Source organism: Hibiscus syriacus, unplaced genomic scaffold (assembly GCF_006381635.1).
Source record: "Hibiscus syriacus cultivar Baekdansim isolate YM2019G1 unplaced genomic scaffold, ASM638163v2 tig00111013_pilon, whole genome shotgun sequence".
Taxonomy (NCBI): domain Eukaryota; kingdom Viridiplantae; phylum Streptophyta; class Magnoliopsida; order Malvales; family Malvaceae; genus Hibiscus; species Hibiscus syriacus.
In genome coordinates, this window is record NW_024062953.1 from 487,660 (window position 1) to 509,855 (window position 22,196).

Consider the following 22,196-nt stretch of genomic DNA (forward strand, 5'->3'; position numbering starts at 1 on the left):
CCTATCAGTGAAGAAAAAATATACATATAAACATTTCGAACATCGATGGTTGACGCGAATAGCATGAATACTACAAGACCGTGATTCACCAATTAAAGCAGCAATCAGAGCATGTTCTGTTGGATACTACTCTAAGCTACAAACTCCATCAAGAATCTATGTTTTTGCTAAAAATAAGAATGGATTAATGAGAGGGCATGGCCATTGAGGCAAAAACCCGATAATTAATTATAGCATGGGCGAAAATAACCCAAGCACTGGTCAGTGTCAAGAATGATGTCCACAATCACTTTGATATTGCATCAAAGCCGAAGGTGGAGTGAATGGCCGGTCACAATAGTGCAGAGAAACTGTGGTTTCATACCTTGGACTGATTGTCAGCATTTAGGATCTTTATATTTGTTTTTTCGGTTTTTGGTTTAGCATCCCCATTTTCAGGATGGAATGGACCTCTAAGCAGATCATTATTGCTGTCGGTGGCCACCACAGCAGCCATCTGAGATGTCTTGACTGTGGGTGGACTGACATTTTTTTGCAGCTCCATTGGTAATGGATCCTTGTTGATTCCCCGTCCTGGTTCTGGCCATTTAGGTTCCATTGCTTGGGGGACCTCTTTGACTACCTATGTCTGTTCTTGCTAATGACGAACATAGCGTTTCTGTGATTAAAATAGAGCAGCAATGTCAATTCCCAATAGTTTATGCATTATGGAAAAGATGACATATAAATTGAAGTTCTTCAATTGCTGCCACTCTACACTCACTTCAGCACTCTGCCTCTCCATGATGTACTACTCGGTTGTTAGAAAGTTAGATAGCTTCGTTATTTGAGTCACTCTTTTTTTACATGCACAATATAATTAGTTATGAATCAAATTTTCGGAATACGGAAATGGAAACTTGCCTTTTATCTCTCCGAACGTTATAAGGCTATTGAGACAATCACTGAACTTTGTCAAAACAATTCTTTCCTGCTCGGCATAAATCTCAGTCATGCCCTGTCCATAAGGCAATTGTGAAGATGTGCTGCAGCCGTGGCCAATGCTCTTATTAGGAGAAGCTGTGGCCATGAACATTGTATCTTGTTCATCACACATCAATGCCAAAGTTCCCGGAGACAAAGGCCTTCCCTTTGGCATATCAACACCATCCCAGATGGTTTCTTCAGGGCCAGCTTTATCAGCCATGGTTTTCTCGGCATCGGAATCCTTCTGGCTTTGGAGCCTGTCTTGAGTAGATGATGCAATGGAAGTTTCTGCATGATCTTCTGTCCGTTTTTCAGTCAAAATTCTCTAATCTGAATGTGTACATAAATTGAAGGAAGACCATTAAATATATCAGTGGCAAATCCATTAACTTATTCCGACTCACTCAAGTTAATTGCTAAAAACAAATTCAAAACTGATATACAAGAAATTCTTTTAGTGGCATCAAGCGTCCAACTATTATTTCTTACAAGTACGGTCAAGAATGGTCTAACATACAAGAATATTTATGGAAACGACATCAATGCCAATATTTAAAACTGCTTTAATACATTACTCATTGACAAGAGAAATCTAAACTCTAACCTTAAACGCTGATACTACTTATTCATTTGAAAGAAGGAAATAAAATTTGTTTCAATGAACCGCTAGAGATGAACACAATGGCATAGCACATATAAGTTGATAATCTTACATGATAATACTCACTGTTTTCGCACTAAACTCAGACAGGATGAGAGCTACAAGTTCAGACCGGTTATCTGAATGGTTTCCCATTTACCTGATAGTGTTTTGGCAGCTTCTCCTGATAGAACTACCAAAACAGAGCAAAGCTCCTTCAAGTCCTGCTTTTGAATAATGTCAGCTAACAGGGACCTTCAACCAAAATCCATAAGTTAGGTTCCTGAACAATCAGACTACAAACATCGTCTGATCAAGACCAAGACTTTGATTTACCTATATGTAAATTTTGAAGGACCTACTGCAGCAGTTGTACCAGCACGAGAAACCGGTGGAGAAGACAAGGAAGAGGAGGGTGCAGAAGCTCTGATATGATGTGGCTGATTAAAAAATAAAAAAAAGTAGCAAATGTAATTTCTAAGAACATGACTAAAAGTAGTTGTGTGAAAGCTTTTATGGTAACAAGTGAAGCAAGAATATTGAAACAAGAGAAGAACTAGCTGACACAGTAAAGTGTAAATGAAACAACATCACCAAGTTTCTGCCAAGACATTTGTCAAATATTCATGGATAAATCATTTTAAATGAGGAAAGCTTCCAAGCCTTGGAACAGCTGGATCCTTGGCGGTTGACGCAAAGAACAACTCCTGACCTTTTCTCTTTTTAAACACCGGAGTGGATGCATAACCAGAGGACCCAATAGCTCCATTTATGGTGGCATTTGCTGCCCGCTGAGTATATGCCATATTGTTGGCATGATCACCATGAAAAAGAGCCTGTCTCTCTTCACTTCCCTCAAAAATTTTGCACTCCAGGCATTTACAGTTTTCAGAGCAAAGAATGTTGGCTTGGAAAAACTCACAATACTTTTTAAGGCACCCAGATTTCTTACAATGGCATCCTTTGTTGTGCTTTCCCAAAATTAAAACTTCCCCAGCCTCTTCCTAAAAATAATTCAATACTAATTACTATGAGAATGCCAATTGTAGCAACGTCTATCAAATAGCGACATTCATGCTAAACTTTGAATTTTATACGTTGTTAATATAATTTTCAAGAGGGAAATGATCCTCTCCTTACTACGACTTCAAAAAGTAGCGAAAATTTCCACTACCGAGTAATACGCTTCCAACTAAATCTACTGCAGAAATTATAAAGATTTTAAATTAAAGAAGATAAATGAAAGTTCATTAAAAAGGAAAAATGAATAGAATAAATATTAAGCTTAGATTTAGTTGAAACTTGAAAGTGTATTACTCACCCTTGGATCTTTTCCTTTGCAAGAATCTAACCAGATAGAGTTCAGAAAAAAGGATATCAGCTGTGTGCAAAACTAAAATCTATAGCCATACATTTAAATAAAAGAATAACATTTTAAAAGGTTCTGTATATTCCAAACGACATTCAATGAGTAAAGGCAAAGAAAAATATTACCCTTGCTAGACATTTTAATGGAGGCATACGAACATTGGTATCTCCATGATAAAAATTAGCTAAAAAACTTATGGCTTTCTGTTGAATCAATATTGTGCAAAATCATCAAGGTAAAATGTGAATTAAAATGAAAATAAAAAGTTCAGTCAGCATACCCTGCTATCCCGTGTACCATGCTGGCTGCTTGCAATTTTTGGTCTGAATGCATTTGGATTGCGCTCCAAAGTTGCTTCAATAGCATCTCGTCTTGCGGTTTCATTCTCAACATTGTTATAACAATCAACACAGTTGCACCCATCACAATATATGCCAGATGCAAAGCACTCACGGTACCTAGTCACGGCATTGCATAATTAACTTTCTATATCTTATACCATCAAACAAATTGATTACGGTTCGCATACAAAATGGCTAACAGAAAAAATCATACACAAGAATGAATACTGGAAAATAAATACGCTACAGTACTATCTAAAATGCCCGGGAAATAATTGCTAACATAAAATTTGCATGCAAGGAAGAAAACCAGATTCTTATCTAGAACAAGCATGAATCTATAATTTCATGGAAAAAAGAGCCCAATGCAGAAAAGTCTATGAATTTTGTTACTAGCCATCAAGCAAAATAATAACAACAGCTGGTAATAAGACATCAAGAGCTGGGTAGCACTGAATCGTGGAAGAGTTTATTATGCCAAAAGAGCATAAAAGTCAATGTACTTACAGTTTCAGACACCGAGAATGTTTACAGTTACACTGTTTCTGCTTCTTTGGAGTGCCATCTTTTAGTTCATTTGGTCTCGGTTTCGATTTTGGGGATTCTGGTTTCCTGAAGTGAGCAAGAAAAAAAGAAAAAGAATAAAGCTAGAGGACAGATAAATAACTTACATATTAATTAAAAAAAAAAAACAGATATACTTTAAAAGCAATCCTGCTGCTCATTGAACTGTTAACTCCTGCAATTGTTTAAACCATTTAAGTTTTCATAAATTAACTTCCATAAATGTCAAACACATTATCGGTAAGGGTGTAAGAACAGAAACGGAAGGAGAATAAGAAAAGTTTCATTCCAATTAAAAGGTAAGAAAGGGGGAAAATGAGCAGAATGGTAATGTCCAGGAAAAACAATGTTCACATCCTAGCACTACACTAAATTCTAGACATAAATAACAGGAAACAGCCATTACAGAGCCTAAGAAGCTGTCAATACTTATTTTTAGTTGTTAACATGTCATGCAGGACCACTGGGTTAGACAGAAAGTACAGGTAGCAACGCTCCCTCATGGCAACACTTTTAGCTAGCAGTTCTCGTGAAAGGCAGCGATCCAACCCTCCAGTGCTCCTACTCTTAAAACGATTCCAGTGCCCTAGCACTTCAGAGCTCCAACGCTTCACTCTTCCAGCACTTCAGTGCTTCAACACTCTCAGGCTTCAGTGTTTCAACACTCCACTGCTCTAGCACTCTAGGGCTCTAGTGCACCAAGAGTTTGCTGCTTCAGTGCTACAATGCAGTGCTCTAGCACTCCACTCTTCCAATACTTCAACATTTCATTCCCTAGTAGGGTAGCAACATAAACAAATTCTGTAGTGTGGTACATAACTACAGCAGAAAGAGCAGTGAAGCTAACACTGAAATCAGTGGCAGGATTTTGGGTTTACTTCACCATTGGGGTTTTCTGGGGTGCCTCTGGAGTGGAGATTGTTGAGAAGCCTCCTTCTTAACCTTATTTTTTCCCTTTTGGAATGCAACTTCCTCTCTAAAACATTCTAAACACCATATTTTTATCTTCCCAAGCTACTTTTTTTCCCTTAATTGCCGGCATTTGTTCTTCAAAATCTACTTCAATCTTCCTCTCCAACATCTCTCCCCACATTTTATATTACTAGTTTGCACAATTTTGTCACCCTATCAAAAGAAACCCTCTACAGAAGCAATATAAGGTGAAAGATAAAGCTTGGAGAAAACCAATTTCCCAAAAAGTCAATTGATTCATATCTTAATTCAAAAACAACGTTTGCTGAAGAAATCAAAGGGAAAAAGAAATTAATTTAAAGGAGAGACTGATACAAAGCACCAAATAACCTCCAAATTGCCACTTCCCAAAGGAAACTCCACTATTCTGTTAAAGCAAAAATAACTAGGAATTTCCTAAAGTCATATTTCCTAGAGAGGGGGAAAACAGGATTTGATGCAAACATAACTGATACAATAAAATTAGTGTTGACGCATACGAAAATAAAATGTCAAACAGGGCAGGAAATGTGGGGATACTGTAACCAATAGTTCCTTACTAGCTACACTCTCGAAAAGGAAAAGAAACATGAACTTAAATTTTGTTCAACACGGACGAATCCAAATAGAGAGCACCAAAAAAGTAATGATAATTACAACAAACTAAAAGAGAAGCACAATTTTTTTATCGGAAAAGCTTACACAGCTCTGGCCGAGGCAGTAGTAAAAGGAGAAGGTTGCGCAGCGACTACAGGGGTGGTCGCCACCGGTGGCGGCTTTATCTGTTGCTGCTGCTGCACGGTAACTGGAGCCGAAGACGAAGGCACACATATCCTTTGTGTGGATTGCGGATGTTCCGGAAAATTAACACCTGCAGAAGAAACCCCGCCAAAACCGGCCGTGAAATCGAGCTGCCTTGCTAGCTTCTTCGCAGGAAAATTCGCCGTATCCAATTGCACATTTTTTGGCGGGATTTCACCTCCTTCTTCTTCCTCCATCCAATTCCACCCCCCTTAAATTTCAAAATATATATATCAAAAAATATTCACCACACAGCCACAGCTAAAAAACCCACCAAATAATCTCAGAAATTACCTTAAATCAACTAAAATTCACACACTTGTAGGTTCTAATCCAATCTACAATCTCAAAACCCTCAAATTACTAAAATAACCGCGATTCCCCCAAGCTCGAGATTAACACCACGAACTTCCGAAACACCGAGAAGATTCAGAATCCGATCGATGCATAGAGAGAGGTAGAATCTAAAGAACACTACAGGGAGCAACAGTAAGAGTAAGGTTTTGTAAAGCAGTGATTTTTGAATAGGGGAAAAAGAGAAGCAAAGGTGTGAAAGGAACTTTTTTCTTAAAAAAATGTGTTTGGTTTGCTGTTTCTGCTTCTCTTCTTCCGTTTCTCCTCCCTCTCTCTTGCTAAGTTTTTGAAACTTCAATTTCTTTTTTACTCAATTGGATGGTGGAGATTTGTGTGAGATTGGGATCCGACGGTTCATGTTCAAATGATTAATCTGACGGGTAGAATTCATAGGTGTGAGTATAAAGTGTTTCAGAATGTTGGATCTGATTCTATTAAACTCCCTGGTTTTCCACAAGAACGATGTCGTGTGGATTAAATTAAACATTCATGATTCACCAAAAAAAAAACATTCTTTTTTTTTTGAAAGAATAAACCCTTATATTTCAATAACATCTTCAATTACAGCTTGCTTAATACAATCAGGTTCATCTAAATAGAACCAAACTGGATTGTTGTTCGATAAGGTCCATTGAACAAAACCATGGGCGACTCGATTAGCTTCCCTACATACATAGTGTACTTTAAGCGAAAGAAGGTTAACTAACATCTGTCTAGCCCCATTGAGCAACAATCCAATTGTAGAAATATCATGTATCTTTCATGTAACCTGATTTGACAACCTATAAACAATCGACATGGCATCTCATTCGATAATGACGTTGTTATACCCATTCTCAGAAGCCAAACGAATGCCCTCCGTAAAAGCAACAGCTTTCGTTGACTTAACCGTGAACGGAGGATCAATCTTCTTAGTCAATCCCCCAATAACCATTCCATACGAATCCCGAGCCTCTATACCAACAGCCGTAACTCTAGACTCCTTACAATAAGCTCCATCAACATTAATTTTCACCTCATCCTGATCCGGCTTAATCCAACAACGCGGTCGCCGAAGAACAACATCATCCCTTATACCCCCAAACGCATTTGTAACAGTTTTGTACTCCCCAATCAAATTCGACGAGTTAATAATGATATCCCTATCCGATTGTAACTCCCCATTATGAACCATATTGTTGCGCCGATTCCAAAGATTCCAAAGCAAAGCAAAAAAAAGATCGAAGCCTTCACAATTCAACTTTGACTGAGCATAAGACAACCACAAGAAAGAAGAATTCACGCTCCAATCAACAATTTTATGGGAAAGTCCCGACATCAAAAGAACCATCTTGACTTTAGGGCAATCTTTAATCGCGTGCATAATCGATTCCAGCTCACACCGACAAAGAGGATAAACACCATCACCAAGATTTGCTTGTTTAATTTTAGATCCCACGGGAATGGCATCATGACAAATACGCCATCCAAAAATTCTAATTTTTGGGAGAACCTTTGCTTTAGTCACAGCGTTCCAAATACCAACCGCAACCATAGCCGGGCTATTTTGAATTTTCAACCAATTATAGCTCGACTTCGCTGAGTAATACCCCGTACTGTGATGGCCCCATAACAATCTATACCCCCTGATCAGTGCAATTAACGTCTTAAGAACTTGCGAGGCATCCTCCGTCCGAAGCACTCCGACCACCTTAGGCTCATCCCACCTAGCTCCCCCAGGAATCATAAAATCTGCAACTCTAACCGGTTGTTCTGCATGATCCATGTATCTCTCTCTCCACCGAATAGGACTAGCGTCCCCCCAATTGTCCTCAAACATATGAGCCTTGCTGTCCATACACACTCTCCAGAAAAAACCATCCTTGAGAGCTTCTTTAACCTTCATGAGACTCGCCCAAGCATAAGAATATTTAGTCCCAAGTTTTGTCTCAGAAAACGAAGAGCCCGGGAAGTATTTCGCTTTAAGAACCTTGAAAACCAAAGACTATTCATCCTGTATCAATCTCCAAACCTGATTCCCAAGAAGTGCAACATTAAACAATCGAAGGTCCCTGAACCCCATCCCTCTAAATTTTCTAGACTGACAAATCTTATCCCATACAACCATCGCCCATCCTCTAGAGTTTTGTTTCCCGGACCACCAATAGGATCTAGCTTGTGACTTAATGTCATCAATAACCCCCTCCGGTAGAAGATAGCATATCATAGCATAAGCGGGAAGTGCCTGAACCACCGACTTGATGAAAACTTCTCGTCCTCCAAAAGACAGTAGTCTCTTAGTCCACCCTTGAATCCTCTTCTCTGTCTTCTCTCTGATAAAGTTGAAAGACGCTCTTTTACCTTTCCCCATAGCCAGAGGAAGCCCCATGTAATTCTCCGGATCTGTGGCCTCAAAAATACCTAGCTCACTCAAAAAGGTCCTCCTATCCACAATAGGCGTATTCGAACTAAAATAAATGTTGGACTTCTCATAATTCACCTTTTGTCCTGAAGCCTTCTCATATTGAGCTATGATACTCTTTACTCTTCGCACTTCCGCAACTGAATTTTTCACAAACAACAAACTATCATCTGCATAAAACAAGTGAGTAATCCTCGGCCCTCTCATGCTAGCTCTAATACCCTTAATCTCATTCCTCCTTTGAGACTTAAGAAGTAAAGCAGTCAGACCCTGAGTGCAAAACAGAAACAAATACGGATATAAGGGATCTCCTTGTCGGAGACCCCTCTGAGGAATAAAAAAATCAGATAACACACCATTAATTTGCACTTGAAATGAGACATTGGAAATACACTTACGAAAAAGATTGACAAAGGGACTACTAAAACCCATCCGAAACATGACATCCAACAAAAAATCCCATTCCACTCTATCATACGCCTTTTCTATATCTAACTTAATAGCAGCGCCCTTATCAGGACCATTTTTAGACCCTTTAAGATAATGAAAAAGTTCATGAGCTACTAAAAAATTGTCAGAAATACAACGGCCCGGAACAAAAGCGCATTGGTTCTCAACAACACAAGCATGCATCAATGGCTTAAGATGATTTACTTTAGCTACTGACACAACTTTGTAGATGACCGAGCATAAGCTAATCGGTCTAAATTGCTTCATTAATTTCGGACTAGACACCTTAGGGATAAGAACAATAATAGTACGATTAACATAATTGAAATCCATCGTACCATTCAAAAGGCTAAGGCAAAGATTAACAAAATCACAAACAACGATATTCCAAAAAGATCAAAAAAATTGACCTGGAAGACCATCAAACCCAGGGGCTTTCGAATGATTAACTTGGGAAAAAGCAGTGGTAACCTCCTCAGCAGAAAAGTCTCGGCAAAGCATCTCGTTATCACATGGCGAAACACATCGATCAATGGCTTGAAGGATCTCCTCGTCGGGGGTCGCTTCAGAAGAACGAAAGAGATAGGCAAAGTAGCTCGAAGCAACACTAAAAATGTCCTCCAACCTATCACACCAAACCCCTCCCTCACTTTCCAACCCCTCAATCCAATTCTTTTTACGCCGCCCATTGGCTCTTGCACGAAAAAAGAAAGAATTACGATCACCATCCTTAAGCGTAACTTGAGATCTTTGAAGCCAAAACATCTCATCTTTATCCATCACCTCCTTAAGGTCCGCCATAACTTTCCTCCGAAGTTCACACAACTCGTCCGTGATAGGGCCCGAATCAATCCTAAGGATAGATCCCCTTAAACGCTTCTCATCCCTCTTGGCTTTACTTATTCTCAATCGCTGCCAATCTCCTAGCGTAGACCCAATCTTCCCTACTTTGACAGAGAAAGAATCTTCGTTGTTCTCCCAAACCCGATGCAAATATCCCTGCATTGATCTTCATTAGCCCAACACGCGTCAAATTTGAAGTAATCCCTCCTAGGAGAGCTGATCGTAGTAGCGCCCTCCAAACTCAACAATATCGTCAAATCATCGGACGATGCCATCGGGACCGTGTCCACAAAACACTCCGGGAACAAAAGCCTCCAATCAATCTTCGCAACATATCTATCAATTCTCTCGCGCACAAACGTCTTAGCGCGGGTACCACTAGCCCAAGAAAACCACCTACTCCTAGGTCTAATGTCCCACACATCGGCATCACGAATACATCGTTGGAACTCCTCCATATGAACCCTCACCGATTTCCTTCCTCCTCTCTTCTCGTCTGCATGAATAATTTCATTAAAATCACCTCCCAAGCACCAAGGAAGAGAAGAGGTAGAGGCCAAACGAGAAATCATCTCCCAGTTATGCTTTTTATCCGACCACCCACAGCGCCCATAAAACCCCGTAAATCGAAATTTTTTCTCCTTCCAAAAAACCTCCACATCAATATGAAGATTAGAGAAACTCTGGAGCGAAACATCTAAACCCTCCTTCCAAAGCATCATTAATCCTACACAATGTTCCAATCTTTCTACTGAAAAAAAGCCAAACATCTTTGTAGCCAATCTAATAGCCTCCGTTTTATTTTTCCGCAACTTTGTTTCAGAAACAAAAACCAACATTGAGTCCTTTTCGGAGATCATTCTCCTAAGCTCCCGAACTATCGCAGGGTTCCCAAGTCCCCGACATTTCCAGCACATTATCGTCATGGCTCCTGGCGGGGCTGAGCCTCAGCCACCGCCGTTAAAATAATATCCCATTCACATTCCTCCGGAATCTCACTAGGGTCATCTTCCTCACTAGTACCCACCTTCGAGTTCAAAGTGGAGTCTGAAATATGCACCACTTGACGATTGACTCGCTTAATTTTCTGCTTTCCCTTACTCGTCTCCCCATTCTTCGTCTTTCCCGAACTAGAAGAACCAACCTCGACCCTCACACTGGTATCTTGGTTTTATAACTGCTATTCTAAGAACAATCGGTCACGCGCAATGAAAACCTCCGGGAATGTTCGCGGGAGAGAGCTATCTGGACCAGTTGGGTCGGTCGAATCTGAATCATCCTCACAGTTGGAGTTGTTCGAGTGCAACAAGTCACGTCCTGGCATCCATGGTCTTCCTAAGGGAGACCTAGTACCCCGATCCGAGAGAGGACTATTCACCGAGCTAGTCAATGACCTTTCAATATTCTCCCCTTTAGCATAGATAATCTCTTCTCTTCTTCTGGTGCTACTTTCAACATGATTCTTGATGGGAGACACTCTAAGCCATTCCCCGAATTATAGAGGTTGATGCAGTTACTCCAAGAATCCCAGACATTCCGTAAGCACATGTCTAATAATGCCGCACCTATGGCAAAATGAAGGCAACCGTTCGTTCTTTAGCAAACACTTCCTCGGTTCTCTATTTGCGAGCACTCCCATCTTAGCACATCTTCGTAAAGGTTTAGAACAGTCAATCTCCACCCTAACACGAAGGTAATCGCCCATTCTTCCCTCTCCAGATCTTGTGTCGGTAGCAATAGTCTTCCCAATTCTATTTCCAATCTTCTCTGCTGTCTCAACTTTCATGTACCCCAAAGGGAGCTCATAAATTTTCACCCACACTCCAAGGGGCCGAAAATCAAATTTTTCCAAACTCAAATTAGGATCAAAGTGGGCAATGGCCAAAATAGTTCCTTCGAAACTCCAAGGGGTGTATTTCAAAATGGCATGCTTATCTGATAGCGTCTTGAACTTGAAGAGGAACATATTATCCTTCAAAATGCACGAATCCAAGAGTATAGCATGACCCCAAATCGATCGAAAGACCCACAACACCACCTCGCTATCAATTCTCTTGTAGCCATTTATCCTTGCTACGATCCACTTATCCATTTCCATCACATCATCTTCAGTAATGACTCGTGGTGGATAAATGTCCTCCGAATCCTCCTCAGTGAATTTCAAGTGCTTCATCAAATTCGCTACCTCCTCCGACATTATGCTAGACAAATGAGTAATTGAAGATGAGAGCAATACAACACTCTTTCACTCTTTTTTGATAACCAACGCAATAGAAGTACCACTTCGAAACACAAAGACAAAGTTTGAATGGTTTCTTTTGACAATGTGTGAAAACCAACACTTCCTTCCTTCACTTAATCTCTTTCCCCTATCACAACAAGCAACCCCACCTACACTACTATGTGAAACCCGATGTAATTTTACCCACTTACAACACTTGTCCACCCTAGGTACTATCTTATCAATAGGATATCTCTTCCTATTCTCTCCCCTTAGTCTCTTATCCCATACCCGAAAGATAGCCTTACCCTCTTGACAATAGCCACTCCGAAGTGACATTCTCCTCTTACACCATTTACCTACTCCACATAGGCTATTAAAAAATCTCTCCAAAATGATACTACTATTAAATAAATATAAATGCACTATTTCCCCAAAAACAACCATTATCTCATATAATTTCCAGTAACTATGACTGTTCGAACAATGTTCGTAGCAGTTGGCCGCGCTGTAGCAGCCGTAATTTTCCACCTGCTCTACCAGGTCTGTCTCTGGCCTTCCATCACCTGCGTGCTCCCCACTAGTCCCACCTGCTATCTGCCCTGAATAGTATAACACGTGAACTAGCCCCCTGCCGGTTACACCCGCTGTCCGCACCAAGCAGAACATTAAATATCCCAGTCCCATCCCGTGTTGACAGACGACTCCCCGCTGAACATTCTGCTTCCATTGAGGTAAGTGATAGAGTATCCTTCCCCCACGCCTAGACCTCATGTCATACAAATATCTTCTTAGAAATTTCCATAATGAGAATTTCCAATGAAATCCCCATTCCCAATCTAATCTCATAGACTTGATGGAGTCCTGACTTGACACTTTAATCACCCATTTCCAGATTTTCCTTGATTGAATATTTCTTCTATAGTGACTTAGTTCATTCACAAACCAAACCACACTTTCTCCCTTAACTTCTTGTTGAACATAACCGAACCACCCCAAAACCTGATTATAATTCCGAACAGTAACTGTAGAATCATGTGGCATCCTCTAGTCACTCCAACAACACCCCAACTATTTTTTGGAGCCCGACTCCGGTCATCTTCTTCAAACTCTTTATCTGAACTAACTGAAATTTCCGACACTGAACTCCTCCCTAAAACTTTATCTGTAGCCAGTTTTCCCATAACTCTCATACTTTCAAACCATTCCCAATCCCTATACCTCACTTCCTCTCCTTCCTCGAGAACTACCTTCCCATCCATCCAATCTTGAAAGATCACTAAAGCTACCATCCCTCTCTCTTCATCATTCCATCGGCAACTTCCCTTAAGAAGATCATGCAAGACATAAAACACGATTGATAAACTACAATGATAACAAAGATAGCTTTTACCTTCAACTTCGTTTGCTGAAGACGAACACCGAGAATGACTCAAGAATTTAGAATAGCAATCAAATCCTAATGAACTAAGATTTTGACAGCTAAACAACCGGATTTTAAGAAACCTTAACCGTTTTCAACTCCGAAAATGGAGCTCGACAACCGGGGGACCATGAGAAACCATGGAAGAAACCTTTTCACACAAAAAAAAACATTCAAATGTTAGAATGCGACACATTTTTCAAGTTTATATAATATTATCTTTATATTTAATTTAATTTATATTATGTATAAATTAAGTCTATAATAATATAATATATACATTAAAAATGGGCTAAATGGTTTATGTTTAAATTTTAATAAAAAGAAAACATATAAATATTAGATTAAAACTAATATAAATACTTTTTCAAATAATAATAAGTTTTTATTATTTACAGATATTAACAGGTTTTATACAAATATTTTCCAGTTATAAACTCAACGTGCACTTGGTCAACTTTTCCCATAAACACCTTCGAGTTATAATATTTTGTATTCGAATAAGTTTCGAGTTCAGGACATTTTGAGTTTTGATTAATTTAAGTCCCGATTGAATACTAAGATGAATATATGCATAGTAGAAAGATTAACAGCAAATTTTGATCCATAATGAAAGTGAAATGATGGGTAAAGTGCATAACCCATGTTATGAATTCCTATTTATAAAAAAAAAAAAAAAAACTCACTTTACTGTCACTCTTTCAAGCTTGCCCATTTCAAGCCACTTAAGTTAATCCATTGTTTTGGAGATTTACAAACAGTAATTACAGAATCAAGTTTTGTCCTCAATGGAACTAGTTATTTCTCACAGATTCATGATTCTCATCTCTAATTTCAGATTTTTAACTTTCTAACTATACCTCGACCTAAATGGAACATATAATTTAAGCATTCAATATACCTCAACACAGAGTAAGCTCAAGAGAATTGTATGGAAACGCCAAAGCCTGTGGTCACGACCTTAAAATGGCCGAAGTCACCGGAATCAGAGTCGGATCCCATGTCATCATAATCATTCCACCCACCGGGTGAATCCTCCTCATGGTCATTCTTTGTGAGAGGTACATGCAGCTCAGAAATGGGAAGTGGCATAGGTTCTTCATTGAAATACTTGTCATTCAGAAGCTCCATTGCAGTAGCTCTATTAGCTGGGTTATAACAAACAAGTCTTTTCACAATGGAGATTTCATCTGGTGTCCTATTGGGTAGGTAGGCTTCCAAACCAATCGGATTTTCGATCTTGGCGAAAGAAATTATTTTGTAATCAGGAAGTTTAGAACAGCTTGGCCAGAATTCTTCAGTCAAATTTCCCAAAACATTGATGATTCTGCCAAGCTGATCAATGTCAGAAATCCCAGGAAAAAGCGGCTCAAGGGTTAGAAGCTCTGAGAAAATGCAACCCAATGACCACAAATCTACCTCCAGTCCATAGTCCATCGATCCATAGAGTAGTTCTGGGGCTCTGAACCAGCGAGTACCAACACAAGATGTGAGAGCACCGTCTTTGTCAACCCCACCCTCTTCAGTCTCGTACGAGTAAGAACTCTTGAGAGGATCATCGTCAACGTCACTTATGGTACCTGTTGCAAGACAAGATGAGTATCCGTCATTAGTATTTGTTTCTTTATTAGTTTCATCCATGTCATGTCGTTTAGCCTTGAGCTCAACAAACTGTCTAAGATATTCTTCTCTGTTCGTATCTTCCACCACTTGCTTATTCAATCCTTGATCTGGCAAACTGTGAGCATCAGGGACAACATCTAATGGTGGAGTTACATTTTCCTGATATCTCGTGTTTTGCTCAACCACCAGTTGTTGGTTATTGTTAACACCATCGAATCCAGGCTCCATGAGTATCTTTGCCTGAAAACCAAGCCAAACATATGTATGACACATGGAAGATGACAAGTAAAACAAATTTACACGTTTATTCACACACTAAATCAGATAGTACTTTGCATTCTTGAGAAAAACACAATAACATGCTAGGAAGCCTGTTTCAAACTCGTGAACACTAACTAGTACTACTCAAACTAAGTTGTTGGAAAGCTCTAGCAGCTAAGGAGACATCCGTACCATAATGGAGACTAATTTTCTTCCCTTTTGACTGTACCTGGTTTGAAACAGGAAAGCATTAATGGAATACAAAATGTGACCCGACACCAATTTCAGAAAATTTAAATAACTGGAAACATGTTATATTACTCAAAATAGAAACAAGAAAAGTAAGTGTCAAATCTTTACATACTGTGCCTGAATTAACTGTTTATTGACACCGAAATAAACCATCATTTTCTGATAATGCATGGGCCAATATGCTGATATTTCTCGCAATTATCAGAAAATCAACAGGACTTCCTAATGAAATTGTTGCAATTCAAACAACAAAGCAATAGTCTAATAGAATCTGCATCAACACCTGTAACGGATGCAAATGTCATCACCTCATCTATGACAACAAATGTGGCATTTGGATGAAAACCCCCCGGGCGGGTAATGCAGTAATTCAAAGAATCCCATCAACGTGATGCCCCTTTTATTCCAGCTACAAAAATAGGAGTTACTGGAATTATTACTCAAGACCGAGAGGGCCAAGTTAAAAATGGCTTGAAATAACACTATCCAAGACTCAAGAGCAACCAATGAAAACATTTTGGTGGCACAATCGGTCATTGAAGCTCTTATACTTTCCTACCAACATGCCTTTCTTTTCATTATGCACCGCGTTCCGTGAATAAGATGGCCAATGCACTTGCACACGATGGCATTGAATGTACCGATCACACTATGGCTAAAGTTTGAAATGGAGTGTTCTCTATTTCAAAAAAGAAGAAGAAGAAGAAGAACCCCATCAACCTAAAGCATACGGTTTTTCACAGAGACTTCACTAGCTTATGAATTAGATCACATGATCAGAAGCATCTCCTACATTGTTCAAGAACAAAAAGAAGTTCAGCATAATCCTAGTAGATTAGTATTTTATTCACTAATCGTGAAGCTTAAAAACTCAACCAGCCGGGTTAGACACTTGCTACATGCTCATTGATTTATATAAGTTTCCTTGATCATCGAGCTACTATCTTGAACAGTTGGAAATTCCAAGTGAAATTATTAGCAAGCTCCACATTGATCTATACAAGCTTACTTGATCATCGAGCTTTTATCTTGAACACTTAGAAATTGCAGATGTCAACTTTCCGATTGAAATAAACTTAATCCAAGATCACCGCACTTCACTTATCAAAGGTTCACATTCAATTAATTATATGATAAGATGCAAATTAAAAAACAACATACATTAGCTCAGAAACGAAGTAAAATTAAAGCTAAGAAAATCTAATAAAATATACCTGGCCAAAATCGGCTAACTTAAGAACCCCATCATCGGAAACCAACAAATTCCCAGGCTTTAAATCCCGATGAACGATCATATTCCGATGACAAACGTCAACCCCGCACAAAACCTGGAGCATCCACCTCTTAACTTCGCCGACTCGGACCCCGCCTCCCTTCTTTTTCCAGTCGCGGATAATCGCCGCCAAATCGGTCCTCAAGAACTCCAAGACGAGCACGGCGTCCTCGTCTTCCCGCCAAAAGTAATCGTGCAAAACGACGATGTTGGGGCAATTTCGAAGCATTTGCAAGGCCTCGATTTCCCTGAACGCCGATTGGTAGTCGTGGACTTCCTTGAGGGCGACTATGAGGTTGTCGGAGAGCCGACGCGCCCTGTACACGTCGGAGTAGGCGCCTGAACCAACGCGCTCCAGGATCTCGTACTTGGCGGTAATCTCGGGTCGGGTGTGGATGCTCCAGCTCTTTGGTAGTGGATGCACCATTTTTACCCTTCCTTTGCCTATCCGTGAGATTCTTTTCAGGTTCAGAGTCTTTTCCGACTTTCGAATAATAGAGCATTCAAGCGTGTAGGAAGAACGAAGAGAGACGGCGTCGTTTACGAAGTGGATAACGTACTCAAGAACTGGTAAGGAGCCTACAGCCGTGGCCCAAAATTGAAGCCCAAGAGTTCTAAATCCAGGAGAAAACAATCAGAATATATTTACTTTAAAACGCAGATAGTTTTTAAGGTGTCGATTGAGTTTAATTTGATTATTATATGGGAGGATATGAAATCAAATATGTATAAATGTATAATTATCCTCTTATTTATAGATGAAAAAATATATAATATTTGGATTATTTAATCCACATATTGAAAAATGCTCTCCGAACTAGTATTTAACGCCTAAGATTACAATTAGATAAATGGAAGGACCTAATTAATACAATAGTAATACATTAACGACTATAATGAAGTTTAGAACCAGTTTAAAACCTAGATTATAATTTGCGAATATTTGAAGCATTGGTCCTTTTCTTTTCGGGTTAATTCATCATAACCCCAAACTATGGGCCAAATTCTAAATTCTTTAAAAAATTTCCATTAAATTCTTAAACACTCCAATCAAACGTAAAAGTCGATAACTACATTGATGGAACAATGCGTTAATTTGAGGATTTAGTTGAAATATTTTGAAGTTTAAAGACAAATATAGAATTCAGCTCATAGTTTGAAAATATCCAAAGCAATTGACGCTGTCTTTTTTATGCATTAACTTTACACCATCCAAAGGGAATGTTTCTTTAGGTTGACGCCAGACATTGTTAAAGAGATTCTCTGCAGAAATGTTGCATTTTGTGCTATTATTGTAATCAGAAAACCTAATGTGAGCTTTTGTAGGTCAGGTCGTTTCAAGTTTTGTCATTTAGATCTCTCGTTCTAATTTGGGTTGCTCGTTTGGGTCACTTTAGATTCGAGTTATTCTAAGTTGATGTCATTTTGAGTTAGGGTTACTTGTACAATTTTATTTCAAGTTATTTTCTTGGTCAAGTTGGTTGGATTTATCTTTAAGTTGATTACGGTTGGATTTTCAGATTCATATTAGAATCTCATTAGAGTTTAAGAATGCACCACCAAAAATGTTATTTCATACATGCATTCATACTAGTACATGAATTCAGGGAGAATCTAAAATACAACTTATTAATACAAGTCTAAAAATGACATAAATCAGTATCAACTGAAAATTTTACCAAAAGCGTAACATTTTAAGTTGGATAGAGTACATTTTAAGTTGAAACTAAAAATATTATTTTCTTCATAACATTTTCGATTGTAACCGAAATTACTACAAATTGTACAACTTTTTCAGTTGTAAACCCTAAACTCGTCGCCACAATACAACTCTTTTGGTTGCAACTGAAAATGTTACAAATTGTATAGCATTTTTAAGTTAAATATGATAACATTTTAGATTGCAAACCATCTTAAAATATTCTTAATTTAAGTTGTCGTACAACGAAACTACTTATGAATTTAAGCAAGCAAATGGTTAATTAAAGATCAAAGATGTAGGAATAAGCTTAAATCGTAGAAGTAGGCAGTTAGCAATTAGCACACATCATCATCTAGAAGTAGTCCAAAATGAAAATTAACAACAACATATTGTGTATAGCATCATGAGCAATCGACCTTTGAAACTTTTCTTTAGCAGATTGACTGCTCGTGATGTTATATCGTTTCCCACATGAAGCTCCCATGTGTGTGCAATGCTACCCTTTTTCGATAACCCTAATAAGCCAACATCTATCGGAAACCACCGCCGAAAGGAGGAGGAGTCCAGTAATCGGCTCCGTTGTCGCTCCCGACTTGAAGTGTACACGATACAGGAACCAAGCAAAGCCCCCTACTCTTGAGGTCCTTCTTTGGGTCTTCATTAGAATCCTAGAGAATGCAAAGGGAAATTTTGTTGCTTTCATATATGTAAAACATGTATATATGCGTACACGACACAGTGTTAAGTGTTAAAGAATTACCTGCTGATCATCTGGACCACCTTTCCTCTTCTTCGTGCAGTTTTCATTCAACAGCTAGAATCCACAAAAATAAAAAATAGCATGCATCAAATCCGATATTCATTAATTTATTGATAATCTTAATGTCCATTAATATCATATACCACTGTAAACTCATCTAATGATTTTAAATTAATGTAAAAATTTAAAAAATTTACACAATGTATTTGAATCCTACCTCACAAATGTATATAGATATATTAGTCTAAGAACACAGTTTTTGTTAGTCACAAAAAGGATAATAACAAAGCCTAACTTGAGTCGAGTTGAATCTTATTAATAAGTGTAATTTTCATGAAAAGGCATATTGTTGAGGGATCTCCTAATTTTTATTTTTTGTTTGGTCGAAATCTCGAAACAACCAAGTATTATATTCATACGACGGTACTTTCGTGAAATGTCCAAAGTTTTGTTTATCTATCCTCAAAGTGGGTCTCGAAGAACGCTTTGAAGAGGGAGTGCATAGTCCAGAGATCATGTAGGATGTAGAGTGTTTATTGTGACTTATCTTCCGACGCTGAGGCGTCTCAACGATAATCCAATTAAAGACTTGAAGATGACGGTGACAGAATTTTAGAGTCAATGGAGTTTGGAGGCAATTGGATAAACTCAGGGCAAATTGCCTAAGTGGGGGATCGATCCCATGCACTATCCCTTGAGATTTGGCGTGGGTTCGAATCCCTAAACGCTCTTTGCTCTCCAATAGCGCCATCATTTTTCCAATTACCCCATCAAATCCACCAAGTTCTCCACGTTCTGCGATCAGGTATCCGCCATCACCAAGCACTTCAATCGGATCATTGTGCATAGCTTAAGCATCAAAAAGTTAAATCACAATAAATATTCTACGCTCTACACGATCTTCAGATCATATCCTTTCATTCGAGACATTTCAACGCAGTACCATCCCGAGAACATAAGACCTAATTGTTAAGTATTCAACTGAACTCATAATCAAAAGATCCATCGACATGTATATTCACATGCAGAGAGATTGAAATAGAGATAAATGTGTCCTTTTATTTTCTGGGAAATTAAGGAAGATATAGTTTTTTCTTCTTACAGACTGTTGTTGCTGCCTCATGTTTCCAGACGATCCACTGCCCAGGTACGGTAAGCTGAGAGCCTACATGTAATATATATATATATATATATGAATAATATTTAGGACTTCAATATATAAAGTAATATTGTTAAACTGGCTTCACAGTTCTTTGCAAAAAGGAAGAGAGAGGAAGAAAGAAACATCACCTCAATTTGACTCTGAAGGAATCTAATGTACCCAATAGCCTCTAACAAGACAGAGGCTGTGTCAGTCTGCAAAAGTGAAAGAACCACAACCCTCCAGTGTCATTTTGCTCGCCTCTCAACTTTCTTTAATTAGATTCTTCACAATATTTACAATTAACAAAGTTAAAAATCTTTAGATTTACCTTCCCGAATGGTGAAACAAGCTGGTGGAGTGCTGTAATTCTATCTCCCAGCTTCTCCTTCCTCACCTGTAATATTCTCTTTTTCATACGTCAATAGAAAATGAAAGGGTACCCACAGCAAAGCCAAGAGAATAATCATCCTTATAGAAATGGACAATCGCACGAGGACAACAGTTTCTTTTGCTTGTGAGTGTGCGTGCAATTTGTGTTTGGACTGCCGAGTCGAGTCTAGTTGAGAAGAGAGAAATGTTGAAAGGATTTCAGTTTCATACCTTGAAGGTAGATTGAGTTGCAGAAGGTTGAACCCTAGTTTTCTTCAATGGCCCACCAGTTGCAGTGCTGCTATTACACTACACACACACAAAATAATGATTAAATATGAGAATTCTGATTGGACAGCAATATGAATATTACTATGTTCATGTATTAGAAGCCCTAAAGTACCTCAGAAGATCGATCTATAGGTGGCTGCCTTTCATCGGCTTTGTTACCAGAAAAATCTAACATGTTATTGGTGAAACTTGTTGTTGTTACACAAGACTTGGGTGATGAAGCAGCAGCAGCCATTATCTGATGAGCATAAACATTTGTATCTACAATAGAGTTAGCAGTTGACGCATGGTGTAATGCAATGCTTCGCCTTTCTTCTTCTCCCACCAACCCTCCCCTACAAATCAACACGAACGTAACGTAAAATTAACTCGATCATATCTGAATTGAAGATGAAGCTTTGTTAACGGTCTAGAAAGGGTTAGGGAGAGTTACAAGAGTAGTTGAGTCCATGACTCGGGAAGCTCCTGGTTATCATGCCAAGAAGAAGTGGAGATGGGGATGAATTGAGGGAAGAAAGCAGACGGCGGCGGCGGCTGGGAGAAGAAAGGAGACGGTAACTGTTGATGAGTTGGTGATGACCGCATGGTGTGGATGCTCCACCAGTCAGGGTGGTTTCCGGCCATCATCTGTTGCACCGGTGAGCTCTGCAACACTTCTCGGTTCATGGTGATGGCGTTATGGAGTTAGTCACTTGAAAACTCAGTCACTTGAAAACTCACTCTTTCACTTTCTATTTTGTTGAAGATAGCTCCCCAAACAAGTAATTGTAGAAGAAAGTTTGAGAGTTGCAGATACCCGGTTTTTAAGAAGAGAGGTAAGAGAGAAGAAGAAGACTCTCTTTCTAAAAGTTCTATTCTATGAGAGAATTTGAATCATTGAGGTCTTGAGAATTTTTTACTTATTTTTATTTTGAGCTTTCTTTCTTATTTCTTTGCCTTTTCCCTGCTTTTGCTTTCTCAAAGTGGGACAAAAAAGTTGGAAACAAGTCTCAATATTTAATTATTATTTTAAGATTTGTATATAATTCTCAATCTGCTTCGATATTATAATAATAAAATATAATATTGATCCAATTCAAGTTTAAAAATATTTTACCTATCCTAAAATCATTCTAAAAATTAAATAAAAATACTATAGATTCTTTTTGACATATTTTTTAATTCTTTTATTATTACTTATTAAAATAAAAAAATAAT

General features: G+C 38.6%; 3 protein-coding genes and 1 pseudogene across 4 annotated transcripts; all 4 read right to left on the bottom strand.

Annotated features, from left to right (window-relative positions):
* Positions 1-77: 77 nt before the first annotated feature.
* On the bottom strand, positions 78-6,252 carry LOC120149898 (annotated as a pseudogene).
* Positions 5,811-21,811, bottom strand: LOC120149895 (transcription factor bHLH68-like). Of its 2 annotated transcripts, XM_039162600.1 has the most exons (11): positions 21,766-21,811; positions 21,433-21,685; positions 21,112-21,334; positions 20,940-21,017; positions 20,668-20,733; positions 20,486-20,551; positions 20,298-20,360; positions 19,196-19,249; positions 18,923-19,103; positions 10,508-10,511; positions 5,811-5,823 (listed from the first exon to the last, which is right to left on the bottom strand). In XM_039162600.1, exons 2-9 carry the CDS (start codon positions 21,663-21,665, stop codon positions 18,966-18,968), a joined length of 921 nt encoding a protein of 306 aa, XP_039018531.1. In that variant the 5' UTR covers positions 21,666-21,685; positions 21,766-21,811; the 3' UTR covers positions 5,811-5,823; positions 10,508-10,511; positions 18,923-18,965. The 2 variants fall into 2 exon arrangements, with proteins under 2 accessions (XP_039018531.1, XP_039018532.1); XM_039162601.1 differs by lacking the exons at positions 5,811-5,823; positions 10,508-10,511 and having other exon boundaries at positions 18,764-19,103.
* LOC120149964 lies at positions 9,782-10,606 on the bottom strand. The gene has a single exon (XM_039162678.1). It carries the CDS (start codon positions 10,604-10,606, stop codon positions 9,782-9,784), a length of 825 nt encoding a protein of 274 aa, XP_039018609.1.
* Positions 14,189-17,160, bottom strand: LOC120149894 (cyclin-dependent kinase F-1-like). Its single transcript, XM_039162599.1, has 2 exons — positions 16,675-17,160; positions 14,189-15,187 (listed from the first exon to the last, which is right to left on the bottom strand). The coding sequence occupies exons 1-2, from the start codon at positions 17,158-17,160 to the stop codon at positions 14,243-14,245; spliced, it is 1,431 nt and encodes a 476-aa protein (XP_039018530.1). The 3' UTR covers positions 14,189-14,242.
* Positions 21,812-22,196: the final 385 nt, after the last annotated feature.

What these genes read in the sequence shown, in the direction of transcription:
- LOC120149894 (XM_039162599.1), bottom strand. Translation starts at nt 17,160, where the DNA reads ATGGTGCATCCACTACCAAAGAGCTGGAGCATCCACACCCGACCCGAG. An exon ending in AGTTAGCCGATTTTGGCCAG is followed by an intron (nt 15,188 to 16,674) that starts GTATATTTTATT and finishes CTTGGTTTTCAG; the next exon opens with GCAAAGATACTCATGGAGCC.
- LOC120149895 (XM_039162600.1), bottom strand. Translation starts at nt 21,665, where the DNA reads ATGAACCGAGAAGTGTTGCAGAGCTCACCGGTGCAACAGATGATGGCC. An exon ending in CAACTCAATCTACCTTCAAG is followed by an intron (nt 20,734 to 20,939) that starts GTATGAAACTGA and finishes AGAATATTACAG; the next exon opens with GTGAGGAAGGAGAAGCTGGG. An exon ending in TTGTTTCACCATTCGGGAAG is followed by an intron (nt 20,552 to 20,667) that starts GTAAATCTAAAG and finishes TCACTTTTGCAG; the next exon opens with ACTGACACAGCCTCTGTCTT.
- LOC120149964 (XM_039162678.1), bottom strand. Translation starts at nt 10,606, where the DNA reads ATGACGATAATGTGCTGGAAATGTCGGGGACTTGGGAACCCTGCGATA.